The 25,137-nt window shown below is 57.8% G+C and overlaps 1 protein-coding gene across 1 annotated transcript; it reads left to right on the top strand.

Annotated features, from left to right (window-relative positions):
- Nucleotides 1-5,313: 5,313 nt before the first annotated feature.
- On the top strand, nt 5,314-23,514 carry LOC133755422 (protein CLN8; the record flags this gene model as incomplete). The annotated part of the gene is made up of 2 exons (XM_062185535.1): nt 5,314-5,431; nt 22,874-23,514. A coding segment is annotated over exon 2 (543 nt), but the record flags the coding sequence as incomplete, so codon positions are not given.
- Nucleotides 23,515-25,137: the final 1,623 nt, after the last annotated feature.

Raw genomic sequence — 25,137 nt, 5'->3', positions numbered from 1 at the left:
CTTCCGGTGTGGTGTGGCTTCCGGTGGGTGTGGCTCTTTTCTGTGGGTGGTGCTTCCATTGGGCATGGCTTCCATTGGGCATGGCTTCCGGTGGGCGTGGCTTTGGAGGTACCTGTTTGTGGTTTCCGTGCGGGAGGCTTCAGTGAGCGACAGGACCACCAGAGAACGTTGGGCCGTTTGGGTGCTCCTGGGTCCTGGGGTCCGGGTGGAGGGGCAGGGGTCTGCTGGGGTCTCAAGCCCAATGCTAGCCCCTGACCAGCAGGGCAGCGCAAGCACTCCCCAACCAGGCGAATGGGAGAGGTGAGGTCGACGGGTGATGAACTCAGCACAAGCACCCGTGAGTTCTGTCCAAGCAGAACCGCTTTATTGAGGAAGTGTGCAGGCTTCTAAAGCCTACGAAGGACATACGCAGTGGGGGAGCCAATCAGCGAAGAGGCCATGCAGGCGTGGGTGGACCATGCACAGGGGCATCTTGAGAAGGTATAGGGATCACGCACTGTCCACGTGTCCGGAACTAAAGCGGACCTATCCCTGCCGGTGGCCTGATCTTACTAGCTTAACCGCAGCGGCCGCAGACGCGCCCCTCGAACATCCCCAGACGCCATGTTGTAAAGGAGGTTTTAGGCAATGCCCGACAGGGGTGTACTGGAACCAGGCGGCTGAGCCCCCATCTCCTGTAGGGAGCGCGGTGGGCCCTGCGCGGACACCAGGCTGGCTGCACGGTCCTCTCTCGTCCCTGAGCGGTGGAGGGGGACAGTGTCCAGCCTTGTGGTGTGTCGCCCCTGTGGGGTCACCGGCTCCTTGCGCTCTGCTGCGGGCATCTCTCTAGGCCCGGTGAGTGAGTGCTGTGGAATCCTGCCTGGGAGTGGGTGTCCCTGAGCATTGTCACCTCTGACGGTGAGGCTCGCCCGGAGCTGACGCACAGGCGAGGGCTGGGCCCACGCCAGGGGCCCCACCATGCTCTGCGGATGGCCTTGGTGATCTGTTTCCAATGTGCACCCACTCCACCACGTCAGGATTGCGGGAAGGGCAGTTTTATCCATCTCCATCGGCATCCCACACACCTGCACCGCCAGCCAGGCCGCTGGCCCCATGGAAGAACACCCAAGCCGGTCGCATGGACATGAGCCCACAGCGTCTCGGTTTCAGGGCCTGCGTCGTGCCCAAGCAGCTCTGACAGACGACGCCGTGTCTGCACACCTCTGCAGGCCTCGCTCGGGGACGTGGAAACCCCATGCGCAGCAAGCAGGCACGGCACTATGCAGTGGAGATCTCAGCCGATGCTCAGGACTTCGCAAACATTTTCGGTCTGGATCTGCCTGGACCTGCGAATGGGGAGCCCAGCCTTCCCGACACTGCCCAGCGGCAGAACGCAGGTCCTTCCGCCGCAGACAGCAGTCACAGGAGGCACAGAGCAGCTCACGGGCCAGCAAGGCATCCAGGCCAGCTCTGACTGCCCCCTCAGACCACAGCCCCCAGGACTGAGGCACCTGGACGTCTTGGGGCTCCCGGGGTTCACACAGGCGTTGTTTAGAGAAAGAGAGACCTAGATGGGCTGGCGCTGTGGTGTAGTGGGCTAAGCCTCCACCTGCGGTGCCAGCATCCCATATGGGTGATGCTTCGAGTCCCAGCTGCTCACTTCTGATCCAGCCCCTTGCTTTGACCAGGGAAGCAGTGGAAGGTGGGCCCACGTGCTTGGGCCCCTGCACCCACATGGGAGACCTGGAAGAAGCTCCAGCTGTTGTGGCCATTTGGGGAGTGAACCAGCAGATGGGAAATCTTTCTCTTTGTCTCTCCCTCTGTAACGCTGCCTGTCAAATAAATAAATAAAATCTTTAAAAAAAAGGAAAGGAAGGAAGGCTGGGAGAGAGAGAGAGAGCATGCGCGCTTTCATCCAATGGTTCATCCCCTGAATACCTACAACAGCCCTGGCTGGGCCAGGCTGAAGCCAGGGGCCTGGAACTCCAGAGGGGGCCTCCTGTGTGAGTGGCAGGGACAAAGCACTCGGGCCATCACCTGCTGCCTCCCGGGGTGCACATTAGCAGGAGGCTGGATTGGAGGAGGGAGGAGTTGGGCTCAGCACAGCACAGTGACCCCAAGTCAGGGAGGGAGGGGCCTCAGAGAGCAATCGCGAGTTTCCAGTCTACCCTATGGCTGGGTGCCCATGTTCCCCAAATTCACCAATCCACATGGTGGCACCCCAGCCTTCAAGGTGGTCGTGGGAGGGCTGAGGTCTTGGGCCGTGGTTAGGTCATGGGTGAAGCCTCCCAGCCCTGTCATCATGTGGGGATCTTATGAACCAGCAGACATGGCTCTGCTGAGCCCTTGGTCTCGGGACCCAGACCCCTGTGCTGTAAGGGCCTGCTCTGGACAGGCCCCGGCCTCTGCTGCTTCTGATACCGGGCTCAGAAGGGGCTGACTGCAGTTAGTGAGTCCAGCCCCATGTACCTGGACACTGCCGGGGTGGGCCCAAAGCTCTGCTTCCACAGGTGAGTGGCAGAGGAGCCTGGGGGAGGGGCCGGGGTGAGGAGCCCCTGTCAGCCGCTTCCTGCACTGCCAGCCCCAGGAGCTGGTGCGAGCTCAGTGAGGACAGCCTGGCCCCCTGCGGTCCGGCGAGTAGGAGCTGCTCCTGCCTCCCTGGCTGGGCCGACCCTGGTGGGCCAGGCTTGCCTGCTGCTGCCTCAGTATTGGGTGGGGCCACACTCCATGCCCTGGCGATGGTGAGGAACACCTCGAGGTGGGTGCTGTGGTACCTGCTGGGGACACCTGCGTCCCATGTGGGAGCCCTGGGCTGGAACGCAGCTCTGCTCTGACTCCAGTTCCTGCCCGTGCGCATCTTGAAAGGCACAGGGCTGGCTCAGGTGTTTGGGTCCCTGTCACCCTCCCAGGGAGCCCTGGATGGAGTTCCTGCCTCCTGGCTTCAGCCTGGCCCGGCTCTGGGTGCTGCAGACACCTGGGGAGTGAACCAGCAGATGAAGGATCTCTCTCTCTCTCTCTCTCTCTCTCTCTCTCTCTCTCCAGAGAGACCTGGATGGAGTTCTGCCTCCTGGCTTCAGCCTGGCGCTCACTCTCTCTCCCTCCCTCCCTCTCTCTCTGCATTTTAAATAAGTATACATAAATAAACATTTAAAAGACCACCTGAGGCCTACTTCTGACCACATGCACTGCCCACGCCCTGCTGTCGCTTGTTGGCTGAGTCCCGGCAGCTCCAGCCCTACCCTTGTTCTCCGCGCTCTGCAGGCTCATCCAGGCCCCAGGCCCCTGCTGCTCCCACTGAACACTCTACGTGTGCTTGAGGGCAGCTTGCCCAGCTCTGCAGGCAACCACACCAGGGTCCCCTCAGGTGGCACAGCTACCCCTGGGCTACCTACCCCCTCCCCCCAAGGTGGCACAGACACTCCTGGCCTACCTCTCCCCACAAGGTGGCCCAGCTACCCCTGGACTGCCCCTCCCGCAGCTACATGGCCACTCCTGGGCTACCCACCCCTCCCCCTAAGGTGGCACAGCTACTCCTGGGCCTGCCCCTCCCCCCAGCTGCACGGCCACTCCTGGGCTACCCACCTCAACAGTGGCTGCACAGAAGCAGACCCGACACCCAGGACCCCCTCGTGCCCTACAGGAATCTCCTCGGTGCAGGACACCTGGGTGGTGACCAGGACAGGCCTGTGACGGCCTCAGCCCAGGAGCCCAGCTGGGACCTGAATACCCCACTCAGGGAGCGACTATGGAGCTATGCAGGTCCCTGGGGAGTTGGGGACCTCCACGACTGTCAGTGCACAGGGCGGTGGCCGGGGCTGGCTGTCCTGCTGCTTCTTGGTAAGCGCTCTGCACCCTTGTCTCTCGGAATTTCTCATCCATTCTAGGAAGCAGGTGAACACCCGGCCTTCGGGTTTCCGTCCTGGGCTCAGCAGGAGCTGCCGCTCTCAGTCTCTCCTGTGCGTGTGTACATCAGCAGGTTGTGGTTGAGGTGGCAGCCTTGTTGGGTCGGCGTGGCCCCTGTTTCCTTGTCTGTCAGTTTCTGCCGGGGAGACAGGATCCATCCTGGAACTGTGGAGGTGAAGTCGTGAGAAGGGCGCTGAGGAAGGAGGAAGTCACACACTAGCTGCCCCACAGGGCAAGGCGGAGCGCGGGCAGCGTGGGCAGGACCTTCGCTGCGGTTTTGGGGGGAAGCAACCGGCAAGCAGGAGCTGGCTGACCCAGTTTGCACGGGGGCGGAGTCCTTACAGCAGGCTCCGGGGTGCTGACCGCCCGGTCTACCGCCCAGCCCAGTGCGGGAGGCAGGGTGGAGGCTGTGTCTCCCCAGTGGAACAGCCAGATAAAGCCGAACTCACACAGGCTGGGGCGGTCAGTGTGGACAGAGGTGCACCTGCTATCTCCAGGGGCCTGCCAGCCCTGGGGCAGGGGAGCGGCAAGGCCCAAGAAGTCAGAGCAGCACAACATAGAGAAGCTCAAATGCAGAGTTAAGAGGCGTGACCCTGTGCATATGTAACAGAAACGGTACACTAAGCCGGGGGAGTGCTTCTGTTACAGAACATTGTCCCTTCGCCCTGCGTCCCAAAGGGTAGGTGCCTATTCTGTAGGTTAGACTTCCTCTTTTAATCACTGTTTCCTGAGCACACGCTGTAATAAAGTGGTGATTAGGAAACACTCGATAAACCGACGCACCGTGGACGTGGTTGTTACTGCTTCCTGGGAGTGGTGGTTGCCCTCAAGGTTAATATCTCCTTTCCTTGGTGTTTTTAAACCTAAGGACAAGCATCTTACTTACAGCAAGTACATGGACAAGAATTCTGCTGCGTGCCTGGAAGTCCGCAGCTAATGGATTTCCATGGTTCCTGTGATTGGTGGAGACCACGAGGCAGAGGCAGAGAGAGCTGAAGAAGCCTCGCTTACACTTTTGCCTGAGCCACAAGGCAGAGTGAGCACACTTCTGTCCGACAGCCACGCCCCACCCCATGGGGCAGCACAGGGGTCGCCGTGTCCCAGGCCTGCCCAGCGCCTGGCAGCCTGCTCGCCTGCAGCGACACAGGAAACACCAGTCTGCCAGCTTTGCTCAGGGCCACACGCTGCTGCGTGGCCCAGCCTGTGGGAGGCACAGTGACAGCGCTGCACCCGGGGGAGGCCTGCGTCCTGACACCCTCTGTTGGCCTCCAGTGACTCACACCTCCTGGGTAAAGAGCACCAGGCCGGCTGCGGCCTCGCTGGAATTAGAGTTAGCTCCACCTGGCTCCCTGGGAAGTGGGCGTGGCGCTGAGACGAGGTCCGCTCTGACTCTGGAATCTGGTCCCTTCCTGAGGACTTGCGCTTGGCTAAAGGAGAGGGAGCAGTCGCGTCCTGGAATCTCGTCTCTTGACTACTGTTGGTGACTTCTGACTGCCTGACCCGAAGTCTGAACTCACCTAGGAGACAAATCCGGAAAGGAAACTCTGTGGTAAGTTCCCACCGTCCGGCCAGGGCCTGCCTAGTTTGTGTCATTCCGACATTCCAATGTGCCTACAGGCTTGTTTGATGGCGCGTTGTTTTGGGGGAAGGGGAGACGAATTCCGAGCTTGTAAATCTGTTCCTCAAATAGCAATTGTGGTGAAATCAGGCGATTACACTCTGTGGATATGAAGCTCATGTCTCTTAACGTTGCACTGGAATTCCCCAGGTACCTGACCCGCAGCCATCACACCAGGGCCGTCACTGAACAGGAGAGCTGGGAGTCCCTAGAGCACCGTGACCCGCTCCGTGTGGTCTTAGGGTTACCTGGAGAGGTTTCCCTTTCTGGGTGAGGGTCTCGCCTGTGCACGGCTAACATTTCAGGCTGGACGGTTCTTTGCTGTGGGACGTTGGGCAGCAGCTCCCTGCTCACCACCATCTCTAGGGACGACAAGAAGTGTCTCCAGACACTGCTGGTGGCCCCACAGCAACAGCCTGCCTGGGAGCTCTGAGGTCAGCATCCTCTGGTCAGGGCGTCGCTCAAACTCCGGATGTGCTGGCAGTGCCTCTGGCCACCCAAGCTCCACGGACTCCTTGAGGGCCATCATCCATCCAGGGTCAGGGTCTCCCACAGGGAAGCCCCGCCCCCGACCTCAGCTCTCATCTGGTCTGACACTTCAGACGCCTGTGCCTCCCTCTGCCGGTGTGGCTCAGAAGGCTGCGCCCCTGCGTGAGGTCACTCAGCCAGCAGTAGCAGCATCCTGGGGGCGCAAGGGCGCTGGGACGATCAGGGCCCTGCGCCACATCCTTGGAGCCAGGCCATAGACGCTGCATCATTTTATGGCTGAAAATCCCTTGGGTTTTCAGCAGGACGTGCTGTTCAGAATCAGAAATGGACACGACGAAGGCTCCTGGAAGCTCTGAAATGTGTGTAGGGCGGCACATTTTTCTGTGACCCATTTTTTTCCTAGATTTACTTTCGACACAGTTGTTAAGAAATCATTCCGGCACTTGCCGAAGAGTCAGGCGGACTTTATACAGGTACTGGAGCTCACGTGGGGTTTTATAGGAGTGAGAGATTGGGTCAGCTTTGAACATAACAAGGACCAGGGCAGTTTATGAGCAAGGCGGATGGGGCATGGGTGGGAGAGGACTCGAGGAAACCCCGGAGCTGACACAACAGGTCTGCTTCAGGCAGGCCATCTGAGAAGACACCGAGCGTGACAGGTCCGAGTGTGGGGGGTCTCCCTCAGCTGACAGCAGGGGTCTTGCCGAGTCTGGTCCACATCTGGCCCGATGGCCTGGGGCGTGTGAGCAGAGTTCAGTCAGGGAGGGTCCTTAGTGCCGAGCACCTGACGCCTGAGTGCCACACACCCCCAAGCATCAGGTGCTCGCTACTGAGCCACAGCCAGCAGCCCTCAGACCTGTCCCGGTGCCGGCCACTGAGCCACGGCCAGCAGCCCTCAGACCTGTCCCAGTGTCGGCCACTGAGCCACGGCCAGCAGCCCTCAGACCTGTCCCCGGTGTCGGCCACTGAGCCACGGCCAGCAGCCCTCAGACCTGTCCCAGAGTCGGCCACGCTCTGCTCCCACTACGGGACCAGGGGCACTTGCTATGAGTTTAGAAATCAGGAAATTTCCCTTCTCCTTCCACTCTGTGATACAACCCTCTGCAAACTCCGTCATTTTTCAAAAATACTTACTTTATGTATTTGAAATAGAGTTACAGAGACAGAGGAACCAAGAACTCCATCCTGGTCTCCCACGTGGGTAGCAGGGCACAAGCACTTGGGCCACCTTCTGTTACCTTCCCAGGCGCATTGGCAGGGAGCTGGCTCAGAAGTAGGTGGCCAGGACTTGAACTGACAGCGTGGGATGTCAGTTGCAGACAGCTGCACCACGCCAGCCCCCAGAGAGCTGCCACCTTGCTGAGCTGAGGGGAAAGCCGCAGGCAGAGGAGCTGGAACCTCCCTGAGACCTCGAAACACTGCAGTGAGCAAGTCGCTCCCTGAGCGGGAACAGGAGAGAAGGCCGAGTCTGCGGCCGGCCTCTCCCCGGAAACCTCAGTCTTCTCCAAACACCGGTGGCGCCGGCTCTCAAACCTCAGCTTCGCCCCTCAGCAGGGGCACGGAGTGCACGCGGGACTAAGCCTCCAGCTTTCCTTCTGCCAAAAGCAGATGGTGGTGCCGCAGCCAGTGCAGCGATGAGTGAGCCCCTTCAGGGGAGCGTCTGGGGCGGTGCCGGTGCAGGCAGGGTGGCCGTATCCGCCCCCCCTCCCCGTGCGCGGTGCCCGGTGCAGGCAGGGTGGCCGTATCCGCCCCCCTCCCCGTGCGCGGTGCCCGGTGCAGGCAGGGTGGCCGTGACCGCATCCCCATGTGCGGTGCGCGGTGCCCGGTGCAGGCAGGGTGGCCGTGACCGCCCCCCTCCCCGTGCGCGGTGCCCGGTGCAGGCAGGGTGGCCGTGTCCGCCCCCCTCCCCGTGCGCGGTGCCCGGTGCAGGCAGGGTGGCCGTGACCGCCTCCCGTGCGAGGTGCCCGGTGCAGGCAGGATGGCTGTAACTGCGCCCCCGTGCGCGGTGCCCGGTGCAGGCAGGATGGCCGTAACTGCGCCCCCGTGCGCGGTGCCCGGTGCAGGCAGGGTGGCCGTGACCGCCCCCCGTGCGCGGTGCCCGGTGCGGGCAGGGTGGCCGTGACCGCCCCCCGTGCGCGGTGCCCGGTGCGGGCAGGGTGGCCGTGACCGCCCCCCCCCCCCCGTGCGTGGTGCCGGGTGCAGGCAGGGTGGCCGTGACCGCCTCCCTGTGCGTGATCAACGTGGGCAGGGGAAGCCTGCTTGGCCGTGAGCAGAGCGGGAGCAGGCGTCGGGCTGAAGCCCACAGGGGCGGCGCGGACCCTTCGGCTTCCTGAGCAGAGCAGCGCCCTGCCCTAGAGACGGCAGGCGCCCAGGGCCTAGGCTCCCCGCTCAACTGAGAAAACCCTCCGAGGGCCGCGGGGAGCGCCGGGCCCAGGCCGCACGTTGGATCCGTGGCAGCCGAGGGCCGTGGCGCGAAAGCCGCCGCCGCCCCGCGCCCGCGGGGTCCTGAGGCGCTGACCAGGCGGCCGCCCGCCCCCGGCTCCGCTGCACCACGAGCTCGCGGCCCCAGGCCCCCGTCCTCCGCGGAGGCCCCGGGTCAGCGCCGGGCCCATTTCGCAGGAGCGGACGCCTCAGCGCACCGCAGTGGCGCCGCAGTCCCTGAGCTCCGGGATGGAGCCGGGAGCCCTGCGGCGCGCGGCCGCGACCAGTCCCGCCGGCAGAGCACTTGGCGGCGTCTCTGGGGGGATCCGCGGCGGGTGTCCCGGAGCCCATGCGGCTGGGAGGCGCAATGGCCGCGTCCTCGCTGCCCAGACGGGAACCCGGCGTCCACGCGGCCGGAGCTCCTTCCGGCCTGCCGCCGCCGGCGCCCGGCCCCCGCCCGTGGTACGTCCCGCGATCCCCCCCGCGCCCGTCGTGGTCTCGTCCGGATGGGCGGCCGCAGCCACAGCCCTGTGCGCGTGCGCGGGGCGTGTTTGCGGCCGGCGAGTCGTGCGCGCGCCGGTGCCGTCCGTGACGCCGGCGGCCTGCGGGGGTCCCCTGGGCGTCGGGGCGCCGGCTGGGGCGCCGGGGCAGGTGAGGGGCGCGCGGGGCAGCTGGGGTCCGAGGGCAGTGGCTTCGCAGGCGGGGCGGGGGTGTGGGAGGGGCGCGGGGAGCCCAGCGAGGGCGGAGTTGGGGTTCGGTCCAGGTCCCCCGGCGGCCCCCTGGTTGTGAGCCGGAAGCCCCCCGACCGTGCTGAACCCTGCACGGGGCGCGCCGAGCCGCGCGAGCTTGTGTAGGGGCGTGGGCGGCCCGGTGGGCGCCGACCGGCCGGACAGAGGAGGGGGACCAGCCGATGAGGCGGCGATGTCGCCCCTCGCTGCCCGGGGACCTGCTGGGCAGGTATGGGCGCACACCTGTGTGCTGGTGAGGCTGCGGAGGCCTCCTTCCAGGACGCAGGAGGTCGGTGTGGCTTCCGCTGTCAGCTGGGGCTGCAGGGGACAGAACTGGGTCAGGTCAGCGGGGATGGGAGGACAGGCGCTGGGTCAGGTCAGCGGGGGTGGGGGACAGGCGCTGGATCAGGTCAGCGGGGGTGGGGGGACAGGCGCTGGGTCAGGTCAGCGGGGGGTGGGGGACAGGCGCTGGGTCAGGTCAGCGGGGGTGGGGGACAGGTGCTGGGTGGGTCAGCCGAGGGTGGGGGGACAGGTGCTGGGTGGGTCAGCTCTGGCCCTGTGGCCAGCTGCCCTGGACGTGGGAGGTGGGTGTGGTGTGCAGGGCAGGGAGGAGGGGCCCTGAGCCCTGGGAGGTGCTGGCTCCAGACCTGTCCTGAGGCTGGGAGAGGCGACCATCCCTAACTCTCTGAGTTCACCCCGGTGAAGCCTGGAAGGGGCCATTTTCTACGCGTCCTGTTCCCACACTGTGGTTTCCACTTACAGCGTGCCAGGAGCACTGTGAGGAGGGACGTCTATGGGTCAGGGGCTGGGGACAGCCCCTGCACCTGCCTGGCCGTGGCAGGCCCCGGGAGCTCCGGTGAGATGCCCTGGCTGGCCTCCGAGGTGTTCACCACAGCCTGTTTCAGCAGCAAACTGGAGAAATCCGGTTAGGGCCCTGGGCTGTGCCAGATGACCCCTGGGGGGCAGGCGCTGGCGGCTTCTGTTTATCTCTGACCCAGCAGGCACCAAGGTGCGGTGGTGGTGCCCGGAGCCGCCCAGGAGGAGCGCACTTCTTTAGTTTTGTGTCCTTTAACTCCGGAAGGGTTTTTAGGAACTGCCGACCATGGTAGAAGCACACTGTCCCTGTCACGTCCTGTTGAACTCGTTCCCCAGGGCCCCCGTGCCAGAGAGAAACAGAGTGTGGAGAGGAAGGGGGACTGGAGATCGCCCTGTGGGCGCCACGTTGTGGGGTCCCTGCCGGGAAGCCCTGCCTTGGGAGCTCTCTCTTCCTCCTGGGGGCAGAGCAGGTGGTTGAGCCTCAGAGCTCTCTGGGTGCTGAGCCTGTCACTCACGGGCACTGAGACACTGGGCCCTTCTGTGCTGAGCAGGGAGTGCGGGTGCTGTGGGAGCAGCATCGATCCTCCTGTACACTCGGGTCTGGGGGAATTATGCGGAGCACCCAGAACGGGGCTGGTGTCCGGGCTTGGCCCCGGCGAGCAGCAGCAGCTGAGGGACGCGGGACACAGCCCCGGTCCCCACTGCGGCCATGGACTTGTTCTCACCCACGGGTTCGCATTTTCGTCTTCAGATGGCACAGTCTGCTGCAATGCGTGGTTAGACTGCTGCCTCTTACATGAGAGGGCGTCCAGTGAGGTTTGCAGATCTGCTTTTCCCAAGGACCCTGCAGGTCTGCAGAGTCCAGACATGGAGCCCTGGACCGGCCTGGGCTGGGCCGAGCTGACCTGGGCTGAGCCAAGCTGGGCCGAGCTGGGCCTGGCTGACCTGGGCTGAGCTGGACTGAGCCTGGCTGGGCTGGGCCGGGCTGAGCCGGGCTGGGCTGGGCCAGGCTGAGCCGGGCTGGGCTGGGCCAGGCTGGGCTGGGCCGAGCTGGGCCGAGCTGGGCCTGGCTGACCTGGGCTGAGCTGGACTGAGCTGGACTGAGCCTGGCTGGGCTGGGCCGGGCTGAGCCGGGCTGGGCTGGGCCAGGCTGACCTGGGCTGAGCCTGGCTAGGCTGGGCTGAGCTGGGCCAGGCTGGGCTGCACTGGGCCGAGCTGGGCCAGGCTGGGCCACACTCACACTAAGCTGGGCTGGGCTAAGCTGGGCTGGGCTGGGCTGAGCTGGGCCAGGCTGGGCTGCACTGGGCCGAGCTGAGCTGGGCCACACTCACACTAAGCTGGGCTGAGCTGGGCCAGGCTGGGCTGCACTGGGCCGAGCTGGGCCAGGCTGGGCCACACTCACACTGGGCTGGGCTGGGCTGGGCTGAGCCTGGCTGGCAGCCCTCCAGGACTCGCTTTCCTGGTCCCGTTGGGTGCCTGCAGCGCTGGTCTGAACGGTTGAAGCCTTCAGGGTTGCAAGGGCGTGATAAGACTGTGCCGTTTGGTCTCCTCTGGTTTTGCCCACGGCTTCCTATGGAAGTCCTCACGCAGGCTCGAGGCGTGGAATGGTGGTGACCCAGCGTCCCTTTATGTCCATCAAATCTGAGAGGGATGTGGTCGGGGTGCGAAGCAGAAATAGAGGCAAAAGGAGAACTGGGGACTCTTCCCACGCCCGTCTGCACTGCCCGCTGTTGCTCTGTGGCCGCCTGACTGTGACTCCGGGTGAACTGCTGTGGTTCCCAGTGTAGCACTGGGAGGGCCCGCGCATGGGCTCTGCAGTCCCGGGCAGGGCTGGCCCGCTGCCGCTCGGGCCTGGCCTTCCACCCGCACAGCTCAGGCGGTTGAGGGATGAGCCGCACTCCTGCACCCTGGCTGGAGGATGCTGATTGGCACTCAGAAGACTTGGAGACCCCAGTCGCAGGTTAGACCGGAGACGCGTGCGCGGAGTGACACGGGAGCGCCGTGGGCCCCCAGTCGCAGGTTAGACCGGAGACGCGTGCGCGGAGTGACACGGGGAGCGCCGTGGGCCCCCAGTCGCAGGTTAGACCCGAGACGCGTGCGCGGAGTGACACGGGAGTGCGCGGAGTGACACGGGAGCGCCGGGCCAGGGCCTGCTGGGTGGCGTCGGAGCTGGGGAGTTGGTGGGGAGTTGGTGGGAAGTTGGTGGGGAGTTGGTGGCAGGGTGTGAAGGCCTGAGAGTGGATTCTGAGACTGCTGTTCGGGGTCTGTGTTTGCCGCCTGCCCTAGGACTGCAGGGAGGCCCACTGGGCTCAGCTCTGCCTGGCTGTCGGTAACTGGTCACTTGTCTGCGGCTCTTTCTCTGTCAATGATAACATCTCCAAATGGGGCCCAGAAGGCCTGGAAACCTGGAAACCATTCTCTGTCTTGCGAAGTTAGAACAAACAAGGGCAATGTTTCTGGCACATAGTAGGTGCTTTATGCCCCACTGTGCTGTATTTGCCGTCGTGCTGGGTGGCTGTGCAGGGCCGGGTGGGAGGCCGCCCTCCTCCCTGGCTGACGCTGGATCTGTGGAGTGCAGAGTGATGGGTGACTCTGAGACAAGGAGCCTGAGCCAAGAGCTCTTGCCAGCCCCTTGCAGCAGTGTTAAACATGCTCTGGGCACAGGCTAACCCTCAAGTGTGTGTAGTTGTGTAAGTACACTGGAGCCTCGCCGCCAGAGGTGGGTGGGGCATGCTGCCCTGGGTGGAGCAGAGGTCACGCCCGCCTCAGGGCAGACCCACCCCGCAGCCGGCCCAGGTCCAGGGAGGACTGTGACAGAATACACAACCAGGTTAGCTGCACTAGAGCTTGCCTGTCTCGAAGGGTAGTGCAGACCCTCTGTGGCTGTGCCTCCATGGCGTGCCCACTGCCAGATTAGGAGTCTGTGCAGCAGGTCCCAGCGTTCAGACTCTGCTGGCTGAGAGAGCTTCGGTTCGGGCTGTGTGACCAGCAGCTCGCTGAAGCAGCCAGTCCAGCACTGCCCCGGGCTCCAGTGGGGGTGGGGGTGCTCCTGCCCTTGACTCACAGGAGGGGTGAGGAAGTGAGGGGCAGGTGCGCCCTGGGGCTGTGGGAGCTGCAGGCCAGGCCTCTGAGCTCAGGCCTCCTCTCTCTGCCGGGGCTCCTGGGCATGCACAGTCCTTTTGCAAACCCAAACTGCAAATTTAGGCAAATGTGGCCACTTGGGCAGAGTGTGGATCTGCATCTGTGTCCAGCAGTCCGTGACAGCCTGCTCTCTTGGGCAGCGGCGTGTGGAGGTGGACGGGCAGGTGTGGCCTGGGGCCCTGGGACAGCGGGGTGTCCAGTGGATGTGTGGCGCTGCAGGAACAGCAGAGGAGGAACGCAGGGCGCGTCGGGTGCCCCTTGAGCCTGGGAGGGTGTCTGCAGCAGCTGAGGTCAGCACAGCCCCTCAGGAAGCCCAGAGGCAAGGAGAACGGGGCGTCCTTGCGGGGGTGGGGGGGGGTGGCGAGTGTGGGCCGGTGTCCCAGAGACTCTGGGGCGTGGGGCAGGAATGCAGACTTGGGGAGCCCCTCCAGGGTCCCAACCAAGAACCAGCGGGGAGCAGGAACATGGATTCTCAGGACGTGCGTAGGGTGATGACTGGAGTGAAACGAGCAGAAGGTCGAGTGCAGGCGGCAGAGTTTAAGGAAGTCAGACTTCAGTTGGAATGGAAAATGGGCTGATGGCGAAAAGCTGAGCTGTGCAGGGTGCAGCGCACGAAGAAGCTCGGCGTTTACGTTGTGGAGGCGAAAAGCTCGCTGACTGCCTTTCCTTTCGCTTAGGTCTGGAGTGGGAAAGGCTTGCAGTGGATCGCGCTGCGCTGCTCTCGGGTGCAGCCGCTGTGGTCAGGATAGGTGTGTTTGGAACTCGGGTGAAGTCATTGTGTGCTGATCAGGGCAGGGCGTTTTTCTCATGGTTGTGTTACCAGAGAAATTGCAGGGTTCTTGTCTTCACGCAAGAAAGAATTCAGGCGTGAGACAGAGAGTAGTGGGAGGTAAAACAGCAAGGTTTACTAGGGAAGGGACATCCGTAAGGACGGACGGGCACCTCTCCAGACAGAGCCTGAGAGACTGGGGAGGAAGAAGGAGGGAGGTAACATGTTGAGTGGAGAGATTACACCTGACCAGGCCAGGCGGGCGGCTCAGCAAAGATGCAGAGCTGAGTGCACAGTCCAGTTGAGGCTGGGGGTTTTAAGGAGATGGGTCTTGCTTCCCCACCTCTGCTCCTCTTGGAACAAAGGGCTTTTTGGATGTAAATAGAAAAACTTCTCTTGAAGGTCTGAAACAAAGGACTTTATGGATGCAAATGTTATCAGACCTGAGGAAGGGAGCAGGGTGTTTGACATGCAGATCTGGGCTGCACCTGGGAGATTGTGGAAGATTTATCAGGCAGGAAGCAGGAGGGGTGAGGGTCTCCACCTGGCAGGTTATCAGGTAGAAGGGGGCAGGGCAGGCAGGATGCGAAATCTGGGCTTCCCCTGAAACCTTGTTAGGATGACTTTGAGATGCAGATGCATATAGATGTCTTCTCTTTAGGCCTGTCACACACACATAAGCTCATAACTGACTTCCTACCTAACATTCCCCCCTCAAGAGGTTAATACCCAAAATTCTTTTTGGGATTATGGATGAAGTTCCGTCTTCTGTAACTTCTTCAAAGCTGACATGTGGGCGTCGAGGGAGATTTGGGTATCACCCCTTGCTATCTGTCTTATGGTGTGTGACAGTAGCCTTGGAAAGACTGTGCTGCTCGGTCCAGGGGGCTGCTCAGGTCGTCCAGTGGGATGGGCTGGAAGCCTTGTCTGACGACCATTTGGAGTTCAACAGCTCTTAGTCTGCTAGAGACAAAACGAACAAGGGCATTAAAAACACACGGTCCAAAGAGAAGCAGCAAGATTACAGAAGTTATTGGGCCAAGGAGAGGAAATAGTCAGGATTTCCATGACCAGATTTCAGGCCAGAAATCCCAGCCCTGCTTGGCCTGGTCCTGGAGCTGTTTGGAATTGTCCAGGAAAAGTACAAATTTGGGTTTGTACCTGTCCAGTCTGATTGACCCAGAAACAACATTCTTCCTGGAGCATGGCACAGATACCCCCTGGAGCAGCAGTTAGCATGTTTAATACTTCTTTTTCTTATAACCTTTTGTGACTTCCACACACCCTCTTCAACTTACTTTAAACATTTCACCATTTCCATTCCAGTCTAGAGTAAACTAGCCATCAGGATAAAGTCATTCTTACAAACCATGTCCTTTCCTTATATAAAAAGCTCTTTCCTTTTTAACCCTTCTTACCAACAACACTCTTTCCTTCTAAACCTTTCTTACCAAGCACACATTTCTATACTTGATGTTTTCCATAGAGCCTGGTTGGCTCTTCCTACCTTACCAGAAGACTAAGGTCTCCATGCAGAGTGAAGATGCCTTAAAAATCCCTTGTGTGATCTAGAGCTCTGGTTTAGGCAATTAGTTCTGCTAGCTGAGCAAAAGTTCCTGGGGGCAGAGCACGTTTCAATAACGTGCCATGCTGTAACTGTTGCATACTCTGAGAAGCAGGTCCTGTCTGACAAAGCTGCTTCCATCTATGAACCAAACTTTATTTGCATTAGTCAGGGGGCTGTCTTTTAGGTCCCTTCTGCTGGCATAGATCAAGTCAATAGCCTCAGTACAGGAGTGGAGGGGACCACTTTCCCCTGGAACTGGCATTAAAGTAACTGGGTTTATGCCTTATTTTTACCTGAGGGTTTTCTAGAAGGAGGACCTGATATTTTAGTATTCTACTATCTGTGAGCCAGTGAAAGCCCTTTTGCTCTAATAGAGAATTTATTTGATGTGAGGTATAAAGGGCGATATTTTGCCCCAGTGTAATTCTAGATACCTCCTCTGTCAGCAAGGCAGCTGCTGCCATTGTCTTTAGGCAGTGAGGCCATCCTTGTGCAACCATGTCTAAGGTTTTAGAAAAGTAGCCCACAGGTTGCTTAACAGGTCCCAGATCCTGAGTTAACCCTCCTAAGGTGACTCCCTGCCTCCCAGTGATGTACAGCTGGGAGGGTTTCTCTGGGCTTGGCAGTCCTAGCACAGGGGCTTTATCATAGCATCCTTTAGCTGAGCGAAGGCTGTGGTTTGCTCTTTCCCCCAAAGGAGGGGGCTCTGCTTTGGCTGCCTGTCAAGAGCCTGGTTTAGGAACTGTGCTGTTTCCCTGTATCTAGGAACCTGTAACCTGATAGAGAAAAGCTGGGACTGCCTGAAGTTTGCAGAAGTAGGAATTTGCTGCATGGCCCATATCCTCTCTGGGGCTGGTTTTCTCTCCCCAGGGGAGAGGACAAGGGTTAAATAGTTAACACTTTAATGGACTAGCAATGCTTTGTTTTCCTCCAGATACCTAGTAGCTAGTTTTGCTAGGAAGTTAAGCCAATGTACAAGACTAGAGTCTCAGGCTGGGAAAGGAGACAGACTAACAAATTGTTTACATTTAATCATCTACATTATGGATTATTGTGCACCCCCCTCAAGAGATAGTCCCTTTAAGTCCTCAGTGAGGACCTGTCCAAATAGGTGCAGGACTATCTGAGTTAGCTGTTACTGAAAGCCCTGTTTTTAGGAACTGGCAGGGAGGACTTTCTCTAAGCTTAATACTATTGGATAGACGTTTAAGGCCTGGCTGGGTGTGTGAGGCCCAGACCTATCCAGGGGGTGCTGGAAGAGAATTGCAAGAGATGCGAATCTCTAAGGGAGGCACCCTGTTGACTTGCATTACCTGGCTGGACTAGGAGGAGAGCTTTAATAGGAGGCTGGTAGAAATAGGCAACTTGCGTTTCACTGACCCTAGGCCATCCCCTCAATAGCAGTGGCTGGAGCTAGAAGCTAGGCAGAGGCAGGGCAGAGCTAAAGGCTTTTTAGCTCGGGGCCACAGGGTCTGCGGTTCTGAACCAGGAGTCCTTCGACACCCAGGGCAGTTCCGTGTCCAGTGGCCATGCTCTTGGCAGAGCTGACAGAAGGCAGTTTCTGTTGCGGCAGCTGCTTGCCCAATGCCCTGGCTCCTTATATCAGCAACAGGTGCTGTTTGGGGTGCACTGGCCTTGCTGGGTCTCCTTGACGGCAGATCACCGTGCAGAAAGCCATTGATTGGCCTGTTGCCTATCCTTATATCGCTCCTGCTGCTAGCTTGCTCCTCGTTCTCCTGGTCTCTAATAAAGTAGACCATGGAAGCAGCCTCTATGATGTCAGTCAAGGGGGTGCTCAACCCAACCCTGATTTCTTTAATATCAGGGTGAGCTAAAAAAAACTATGGTCATGGGCAAATTCTGACACTTAGTATTTTTCTGCGAGTTAAGACCGTGCCCATGAGGAGAACTATGACCTTTTAGGTAAGATCAACTGTGGTGACCTGCTTGCATACTTTGAGGTCATCAGTACAACTTCCTATTTATCCCTCAATTTCGTTTAAAAGGGGAGTTCTGCCCATTTACCGCGTACACTGAAAAATCGATCTAGCTGTCACATTATTTTATAGTTTAACCTCTTATTTTGGCTATGTTGTTTGGTCCTCCATACTGTGGCCAGGCATTGTTACAGAAAAGGTCAACCATTCCTTACATAAGGTCTGGGGATCAAACCGTACATCACAGTGGAGAGTCCTGCAGAACTGTAGTAACTTCCCTTCTGGAAGAGAAAAGAGGAGAAGTGAGGCAACGAGTCGGGTCTCTAGACTGACTTCCTGGGCTTTCAGATTTAACTGGCGGTTTAACCAGTGCTTACTGCGTAGCCTGACTTAGAGGAGAAATTGTGGCAGACGTCACTGCCATCCTTTGGCTTCCGGATTATTTACCGTGTAGCCAGTGGGCTATGGGCCTGGGTTTCCGGGTTTAACTAGTCTTACCGTGTAACCCATAAGTTTTTGGGCTTCCGGGCTTTCACCGTGTAGCCTGTGGACACTAGAGTTTTCTTGGGCTCCTGGAACCTGGTTCTCTAGCACCTGCCGCATAACCATCTCCCATCGTCTCTAAGTCTCTTCTGGAACACTTTCTCCCTTTTGGCTAGACCTCCCGTTTGATCCACATTTAAACTAGCAATACATTTGAACTAGCAATGCCTGGTTGTTCAACATTAGCTGGACAGAGACTTCGTCAGTCCCTCTTTAAAGGATCTGGTTTCTGAGCCAGAGACTGGAGCAGCTAGAAAGAAACACGTTTATAGCTGAAGTTTAGCATCATTTCACATCTTGGCACCACTTTTAATCTAAACAGCCGATTGGTTATTATCTCTGCAAGATGAGAGATATCTCTTTTGACATCTCCAGGGGCCCTCTGGGGATGTCAAAAGTCCGGATAATTTAGAACTTGGATTTTCGGAACGTCTGTTAAAGGTGCCAAGAGAACTTAGAGTATCTGGTCAAAATAGAATTCCTTAACATCCTGAAATGATAGCCATTCATTAGTCAGGGTGATTTTTACACTTTTAAACCAGATCTGATCATAATAATTAACAATGCTTTTCATCAATCTGAACTTAACAGAGACAGTAGAGTACACAATAGATTACTTTGGCAGAACATGAATTCTATATCTCTTGTCGAATAAACCAGAAATAAAAAACCTTGAACATAAGGGTTCACATAGTTTAGAACTATTTAACAGAGTCAAAAAGAGCTTACACGACCTAACTTTAGAAATGGCAGAGTAACTGATTCAGCAGACACTGTTAAAATAGACGTTACAGTTTTTGCAAAAACAGATTCCAAGATTTACGACTTAGACCATTTCCAGATATTTACTAACATTAGTGCACAATTTTTAAAAAAACCTCATTGTTGTAACAGAAGATCAGACTTCAACTTTAGGTCAATGTAATTTTGGCATTAGCACTCAACTTAAAGAAAACTCTGTAAACAATTTAAAGTTGTAAACCTTTTAAAACTTTTCATGACTTGCTCACACCTTCTGAAACTTTATACCTGTAGTTACTTTTACATAGTCCTGAATTGTCATGTATGGACAATCTATGAGAATACATGCTAACAAACTCAAACAGTCTCTCTTATCGAATTTAAGATGTGAAAAGTACAATACATTTTCCCACATTTTGCTTAGCATTGATGCCTAGATGGCTTAAGACACTGAGTTATTACTGAATACCACACCATTATCTGAATTAACTCCTCCTGGACAGCAAACATGGACACAACTTTGAAAAGATCTTCATCGTTAAGAGAAACATGTTTAAAGCATATCAAAGACATGTAAAACCGAGCAAGTGAGCTACCAAGCAAACCGAAGGGCTTTGGCATTGACTTAATTCTCTGAACCAATGTTAACAACATAAAGGCTTGTATACACAGAATTTACTCTTATTTTTATAAGACCACTCTAGCTGGAAAGCAAAAACATGAATACAGCATAGGTCTGACACCATTTACAACATTTTAATACATTTCACATAATCTGAATTGACTCAAGCAGCTGTTACTTTAACAAATTTTAGAGTCTCATCCTTTGAGAGTTCCAGGGATCCGACTGGAAGCCCAAAGTTGGAAGACTCGGTTTAGAATTTAAGCTGTCAGAGTCAAGCGGTTTAGCCAACAATTAGTACATTTCTGATCAGTTGGGTAATCACTCAAACACTGGAAACAGATAAACAACATTGACAACTTCGCGTTGCAGTTTTCCCAATTAAGACTCATAATGGCAATAGAAAAATGTGAAACCTTCAAGGCACGTGAAGGAACACTCTCATCAGATAAGTCAGGGACAGCAGCACAGAAAAGAACTAGACATCAGCATATGACCCATTGCTTAGGCTTCCATTAACTGCAAAGAGAAAAACCCATCAGGTTGGAAAGGGTTAATGGCTTAAGGTTCTGGCTCCCTTAGGTAAGGCCAGCAGTAGTATTGAATTGGAAATTCCTCCAGGAGAGGAAAAAAAGCAGCCCTGGGAGGGGGCTTTCCATAGGGATATCTGGCTATGCCTGCCTGGGTGCAGCAGGCCACGTGGACTGGAATAGAGTGCAGAGAAAGGCTGTGGTCCCCCATTTACAGGGAAGACTGCGCACACCGGGGCCTTGCAGGACTGGCCGTGGGGTCGGGTAGGTGCGCCATTTCACCAAGAGTGCTGGGAACCTCCTATAATTCAGCCAAAGCCAGATCAATCAGGACTACTGCAAACACTCAGTCAATTAAAACAGATGGTTAACTTTAGCTCCTTTCCAGATTCAATCCTCAGACAATCAAAGCTTAGCAACAGTAATAGCTCACAAAAACTTCAAGATGCACCAAAGCTGCCAAGACGGAAAACCTTCTACCAGGTTGGAAAGGGTTAACTGGTAACAGCTTATCCCTAGGTGGACAAGGTGCCCTCACCTTCCCCTATGAATCTCAGCTGGAGGAGAGCAAAGGGAAAAGGCCCTGGTGTCTGGGGGCTGAGTGGGGTTCGAAATCTCTTATCGCTCAAGAGTGCCCACTACCTAGTTGTCTGAGTTTACCTGGAGGGCCAATATTAGCCTCGACCGAAGCTAAGCCCTGCTCGCGTAGCAGTAGGCAGCGTGACCAGGCGTCCCTCCAAGAGAGAGACCTGGTTCTCGGGTCGCGGTCCGGCCGCCGGGAAGCCAAAGCGAGCTCAGGGGGTCTCCACGCTCTCAGGCAACTGCCCTTCCTAATCGCCCTCCCGTTCCTTACAATCCCTCTGGAGTTTCGGCCGTAGCTAAGCCGTGGCCGGGGGGACTCCGCGTTCTCGGAGAGCTGTGGGGTGCCGGACACTCAACGGTCACTTCCACAGATCCGGTCCCGCTTGAGGGAAGGAATACTGACCTCCGATGTCTTCTCAAACTCCTGGCTGGCTCGCCAAAAATGTTACCGGAGAAATTGCAGGGTTCTTGTCTTTGCGCAAGAAAGAATTCAGGCGTGAGACAGAGAGTAGTGGGAGGTAAAATAGCAAGGTTTATTAAGAAGGAACATCTGTAAGGACGGATGGGCACCTCTCCAGACAGGACCTGAGAGAGAGTGCCCAGTCCCTCAGACTGGGGGAGAGCGGGGCTGCATGGGTGAGTGGAGAGTACACCCGGCCAGGCCAGGCGGGCGGCTCAGCAAAGATGCCTAGAGCTGAGCGCGCAGTCCAGTTGAGGCTGGGGGTTTTAAGGAGATGGGTCTTGCTTCCCCACCTCTGCTCCTCTTGGAACAAAGGGCTTTTTGGATGTAAATAGAAAAACTTCTCTTGAAGGTCTGAAACAAAGGACTTTATGGATGCAAATGTTATCAGACCTGAGGAAGGGAGCAGGGTGTTTGACATGCAGATCTGGGCTGCACCTGGGAGATTGTGGAAGATTTATCAGGCAGGAAGCAGGAGGGGTGAGGGTCTCCACCTGGCAGGTTATCAGGTAGAAGGGGGCAGGGCAGGCAGGATGCGAAATCTGGGCTTCCCCTGAAACCTTGTTAGGATGACTTTGAGATGCAGATGCATATAGATGTCTTCTCTTTAGGCCTGTCACACACACATAAGCTCATAACTGACTTCCTACCTAACAATTCCATGGACCAGAGCCCTGTGTTGTCCGTGCTCTGCAGCCGGCACGCGTGGCTGGGTCTCAGGCTGTCCAGGGCTCCTCCTAGGTGGGCACTGAGGACGGTGGGTTCACGCTGTGCCAGTTGCCACTGCGCCTGAGGCCACTCTGCCTCTGCTGTCTGAGGACAGCTGGGTGCTGCTCCCGCCCACCTGCAGGCCGAGAGCCACCTTCCTGGAAGGCTGAGTGTCCGCAGTTCCACGGTGGAGCATTTGCACACACAGATGGAAATACCTTGGGGATGACTGAACGCCCCTCACACCGTAGCCTGAGGGTAATTTTGCAGTGTTTAGTACCCTAAATACACAGTACTGGGCACAACATGTGTTTTGATGGCGCTCCGCCCAATGAGGTCAGATGAGCATTTGCCACTTAGATCTCCTGTTGGGGCTCAGGCGTTACAGACCTGTGGATCAGGTGCTCAGGCCACACCGCGTGCCAGACCTGGCTTCAGTCCCTTGGTGTCTGCTACCTGCTCTGCCGCTCCTGCTGACTTCCGTTTGAGGAGCCCCAGTCCAGAGCCCACGTGACCAGTACACGGAAGAGCAGGGCTTTGAACCCAGACACACCCAGCTTGACATGACCTTGAGCCGTGGACTGTGTTGATCGTGGCTCATAAATGGCCGAGGTGATGTTCTCATTCCGGTTCTGGAACACACTTAACCAGAGTGTATTCTGTGTGATCCACTCTGTTTTCCCCATGAAACCAAACGTGCAGCAGGCTCACAGGTGCTTTGAAGGGAGCACCCAGCGTGTGGACCATGGCTACAGTTCAGGCCCAGTGTCCACAGCGGCCGTACGGCAGCCACATGGCAGCCACATTCCTCGGCTTGTTCAGGGCTGGGCCCATCTGCCCTCAGTTTACTGTATGTGGTCCTCCTGTACTACCAGTTGATGTTATCTTGCTGTATTTGAGTATCTTTGTAAATGCAGAAGAGTAAGGTACTGAATGTAATATTTTTTATGTTGATTTATTTGAAAGTCGAAGAAACGGTGCTCTTCCATCTGCTGGGTCGCTCCCCAAATGCTCTCGAGAGCTGGGGCTGGGCCAGGCCAAAGACAGGAGCCTGGAATGCAGTCTGGCTCCGGCAGTTGCATCACAGGACCCTAAGAACTCAGGCCGTCACCTGCTGCCTCCCAGGGTGCACATTAGCAGGGAGCTGGGTCCGGGCCCAAAGCCAGGCACCGCCGTGTGAGATGCAGGTGTCGCGAGCAGCGTGACGGGGCTGCAGCGCATGCTCGCCCTTGTTAGCACGTTTCTGTGTCCCTGGGGCAGCAGCGTGCCCCAGCTCTGTCAGCCAGCACTGAGTGCGTTAACTGCCTTGTCTTCTGCAGATGAAGATGGGCAGATGAAGACCCCCGACGCGGCTGCCCCGGCTCTGCTCCCTGGACAGGACACAGCGTGGGGCTGAGCAGCTGCGCCGTGTGGGACAATGACATCGGCCGGCAGTGGGGGCCCCTCGGAGAGCATCTTGGAGCTGGACTATGCCTCCTGGAAGATCCGCTCGACGCTGGTGGTCGCGGGCTTTGTCTTCTACCTAGGCGTCTTCGTGGTCTGCCACCAGCTGTCCTCTTCCCTGAACGCCACCTACCGTTCTCTGGCAGCCAGAGAGAAGGTCTTCTGGGACCTGGCGGCCACACGTGCTGTCTTTGGTGTCCAGAGCACGGCCGCGGGCCTGTGGGCTCTGCTGGGGGACCCAGTGCTCCAGGCGGACAAAGCGCTCGGCCAGCAGGACTGGTGCTGGTTTCACATCACAACCGCGACCGGCTTCTTTTTCTTTGAAAACGTCGCCGTTCACCTGTCCAACCTGTTCTTCCGGACCTTCGACGTGTTCCTGGTTGTCCACCATCTCTTTGCCTTCCTGGGGTTTCTCGGCTTGGTGACCAACCTTGGAGCTGGCCACTACCTGGCCATGACCACGCTGCTCCTGGAGATGAGCACCCCCTTCACATGCACTTCCTGGATGCTCTTAAAGGTGGGTGTGTCCTGCACGCTGGTCAGTGGCCAGGACAGCCCTGGCCGGGCCAGAGTCAATGGCAGGCTGTGTCACAGCGTAAGTGGGTGTGTCCTGCACGCTGGTCAGTGGCCAGGACGGCCCCGGCCGTGCCAGAGTCATTGGCAGGCTGTGCCACAGCGTAAGTGGGTGTGTCCTGCACGCTGGTCAGTGGCCAGGACGGCCCTGGCCGGGCCAGAGTCATTGGCAGGCTGTGCCACAGCGTAAGTGGGTGTGTCCTGCACGCTGGTCAGTGGCCAGGACGGCCCCGGCCGGGCCAGAGTCAGTGGCAGGCTGTGCCACAGCGTAAGTGGGTGTGTCCTGCACGCTGGTCAGTGGCCAGGACGGCCCCGGCCGTGCCAGAGTCATTGGCAGGCTGTGCCACAGCGTAAGTGGGTGTGTCCTGCACGCTGGTCAGTGGCCAGGACGGCCCTGGCCGGGCCAGAGTCATTGGCAGGCTGTGCCACAGCGTAAGTGGGTGTGTCCTGCACGCTGGTCAGTGGCCAGGACGGCCCCGGCCGGGCCAGAGTCAGTGGCAGGCTGTGCCACAGCGTAAGTGGGTGTGTCCTGCACGCTGGTCAGTGGCCAGGACGGCCCCGGCCGGGCCAGAGTCATTGGCAGGCTGTGCCACAGCGTAAGTGGGTGTGTCCTGCACGCTGGTCAGTGGCCAGGACGGCCCCGGCCGGGCCAGAGTCAGTGGCAGGCTGTGCCACAGCGTAAGTGGGTGTGTCCTGCACGCTGGTCAGTGGCCAGGATGGCCCCGGCCGGGCCAGAGTCATTGGCAGGCTGTGCCACAGCGTAAGTGGGTGTGTCCTGCACGCTGGTCAGTGGCCAGGACAGCCCCGGCCGGGCCAGAGTCAATGGCAGGCTGTGCCACAGCGTAAGTGGGTGTGTCCTGCACGCTGGTCAGTGGCCAGGACAGCCCTGGCCGGGCCAGAGTCAATGGCAGGCTGTGCCACAGCGTAAGTGGGTGTGTCCTGCACGCTGGTCAGTGGCCAGGACAGCCCTGGCCGTGCCAGAGTCAATGGCAGGCTGTGCCACAGCGTGCGTGTTCCATGAGAAGGGTTAAATGCTGTTTTCTTAATTTTACATCTTTTAGGGCTTCCTGTTCCTTAAAAGAAATCTCAGTGGATTTTACAACTCAGTACTTGATGTTTGTAAATCTCTTTTATTTTTATTTTTTTAAAGATTTATTTATTTGAAAGAGTTACAGAGAGAGGTAGAGACAGAGAGAGAGGTCTTCCATCCGCTGGTTCACTCCCCAGTTGGCCACAACGGCCAGAGCTGCACTGATCCGAAGCTAGGAGCCAGGAGCTTCCTCTGGGTCTCCCGTGTGGGTGTAGGGCCATAGCAGAGAGCGGGATCAGAAGAGGAGCAGCCGGACTCGAACCGGCACCCATATGGGATGCTGGTGCTCCAGGCCAGGGCTTTAACCCACTGTGCCACAGAGCCGGCCCTTTTTTAAATTTTATTTTATTATTTGTTTTTAAAGATGTGATGTTTGTAGATCTTAAAAAGCCATTGTTTCTTTCTGCTTTTCCTTTTTGTTTTGTTTTGTTTTTTGGAAGAGAGAGATCTATATCTGCTGGTTCAGTCTCCAAATGC

The sequence above is a fragment of the Lepus europaeus genome, unplaced genomic scaffold (assembly GCF_033115175.1).
Source record: "Lepus europaeus isolate LE1 unplaced genomic scaffold, mLepTim1.pri SCAFFOLD_457, whole genome shotgun sequence".
Taxonomy (NCBI): Eukaryota; Metazoa; Chordata; class Mammalia; order Lagomorpha; family Leporidae; genus Lepus; species Lepus europaeus.
The sequence above is the reverse complement of the archived record's forward strand: the minus strand, read 5'-3'. Positions and strand labels throughout refer to the sequence as shown.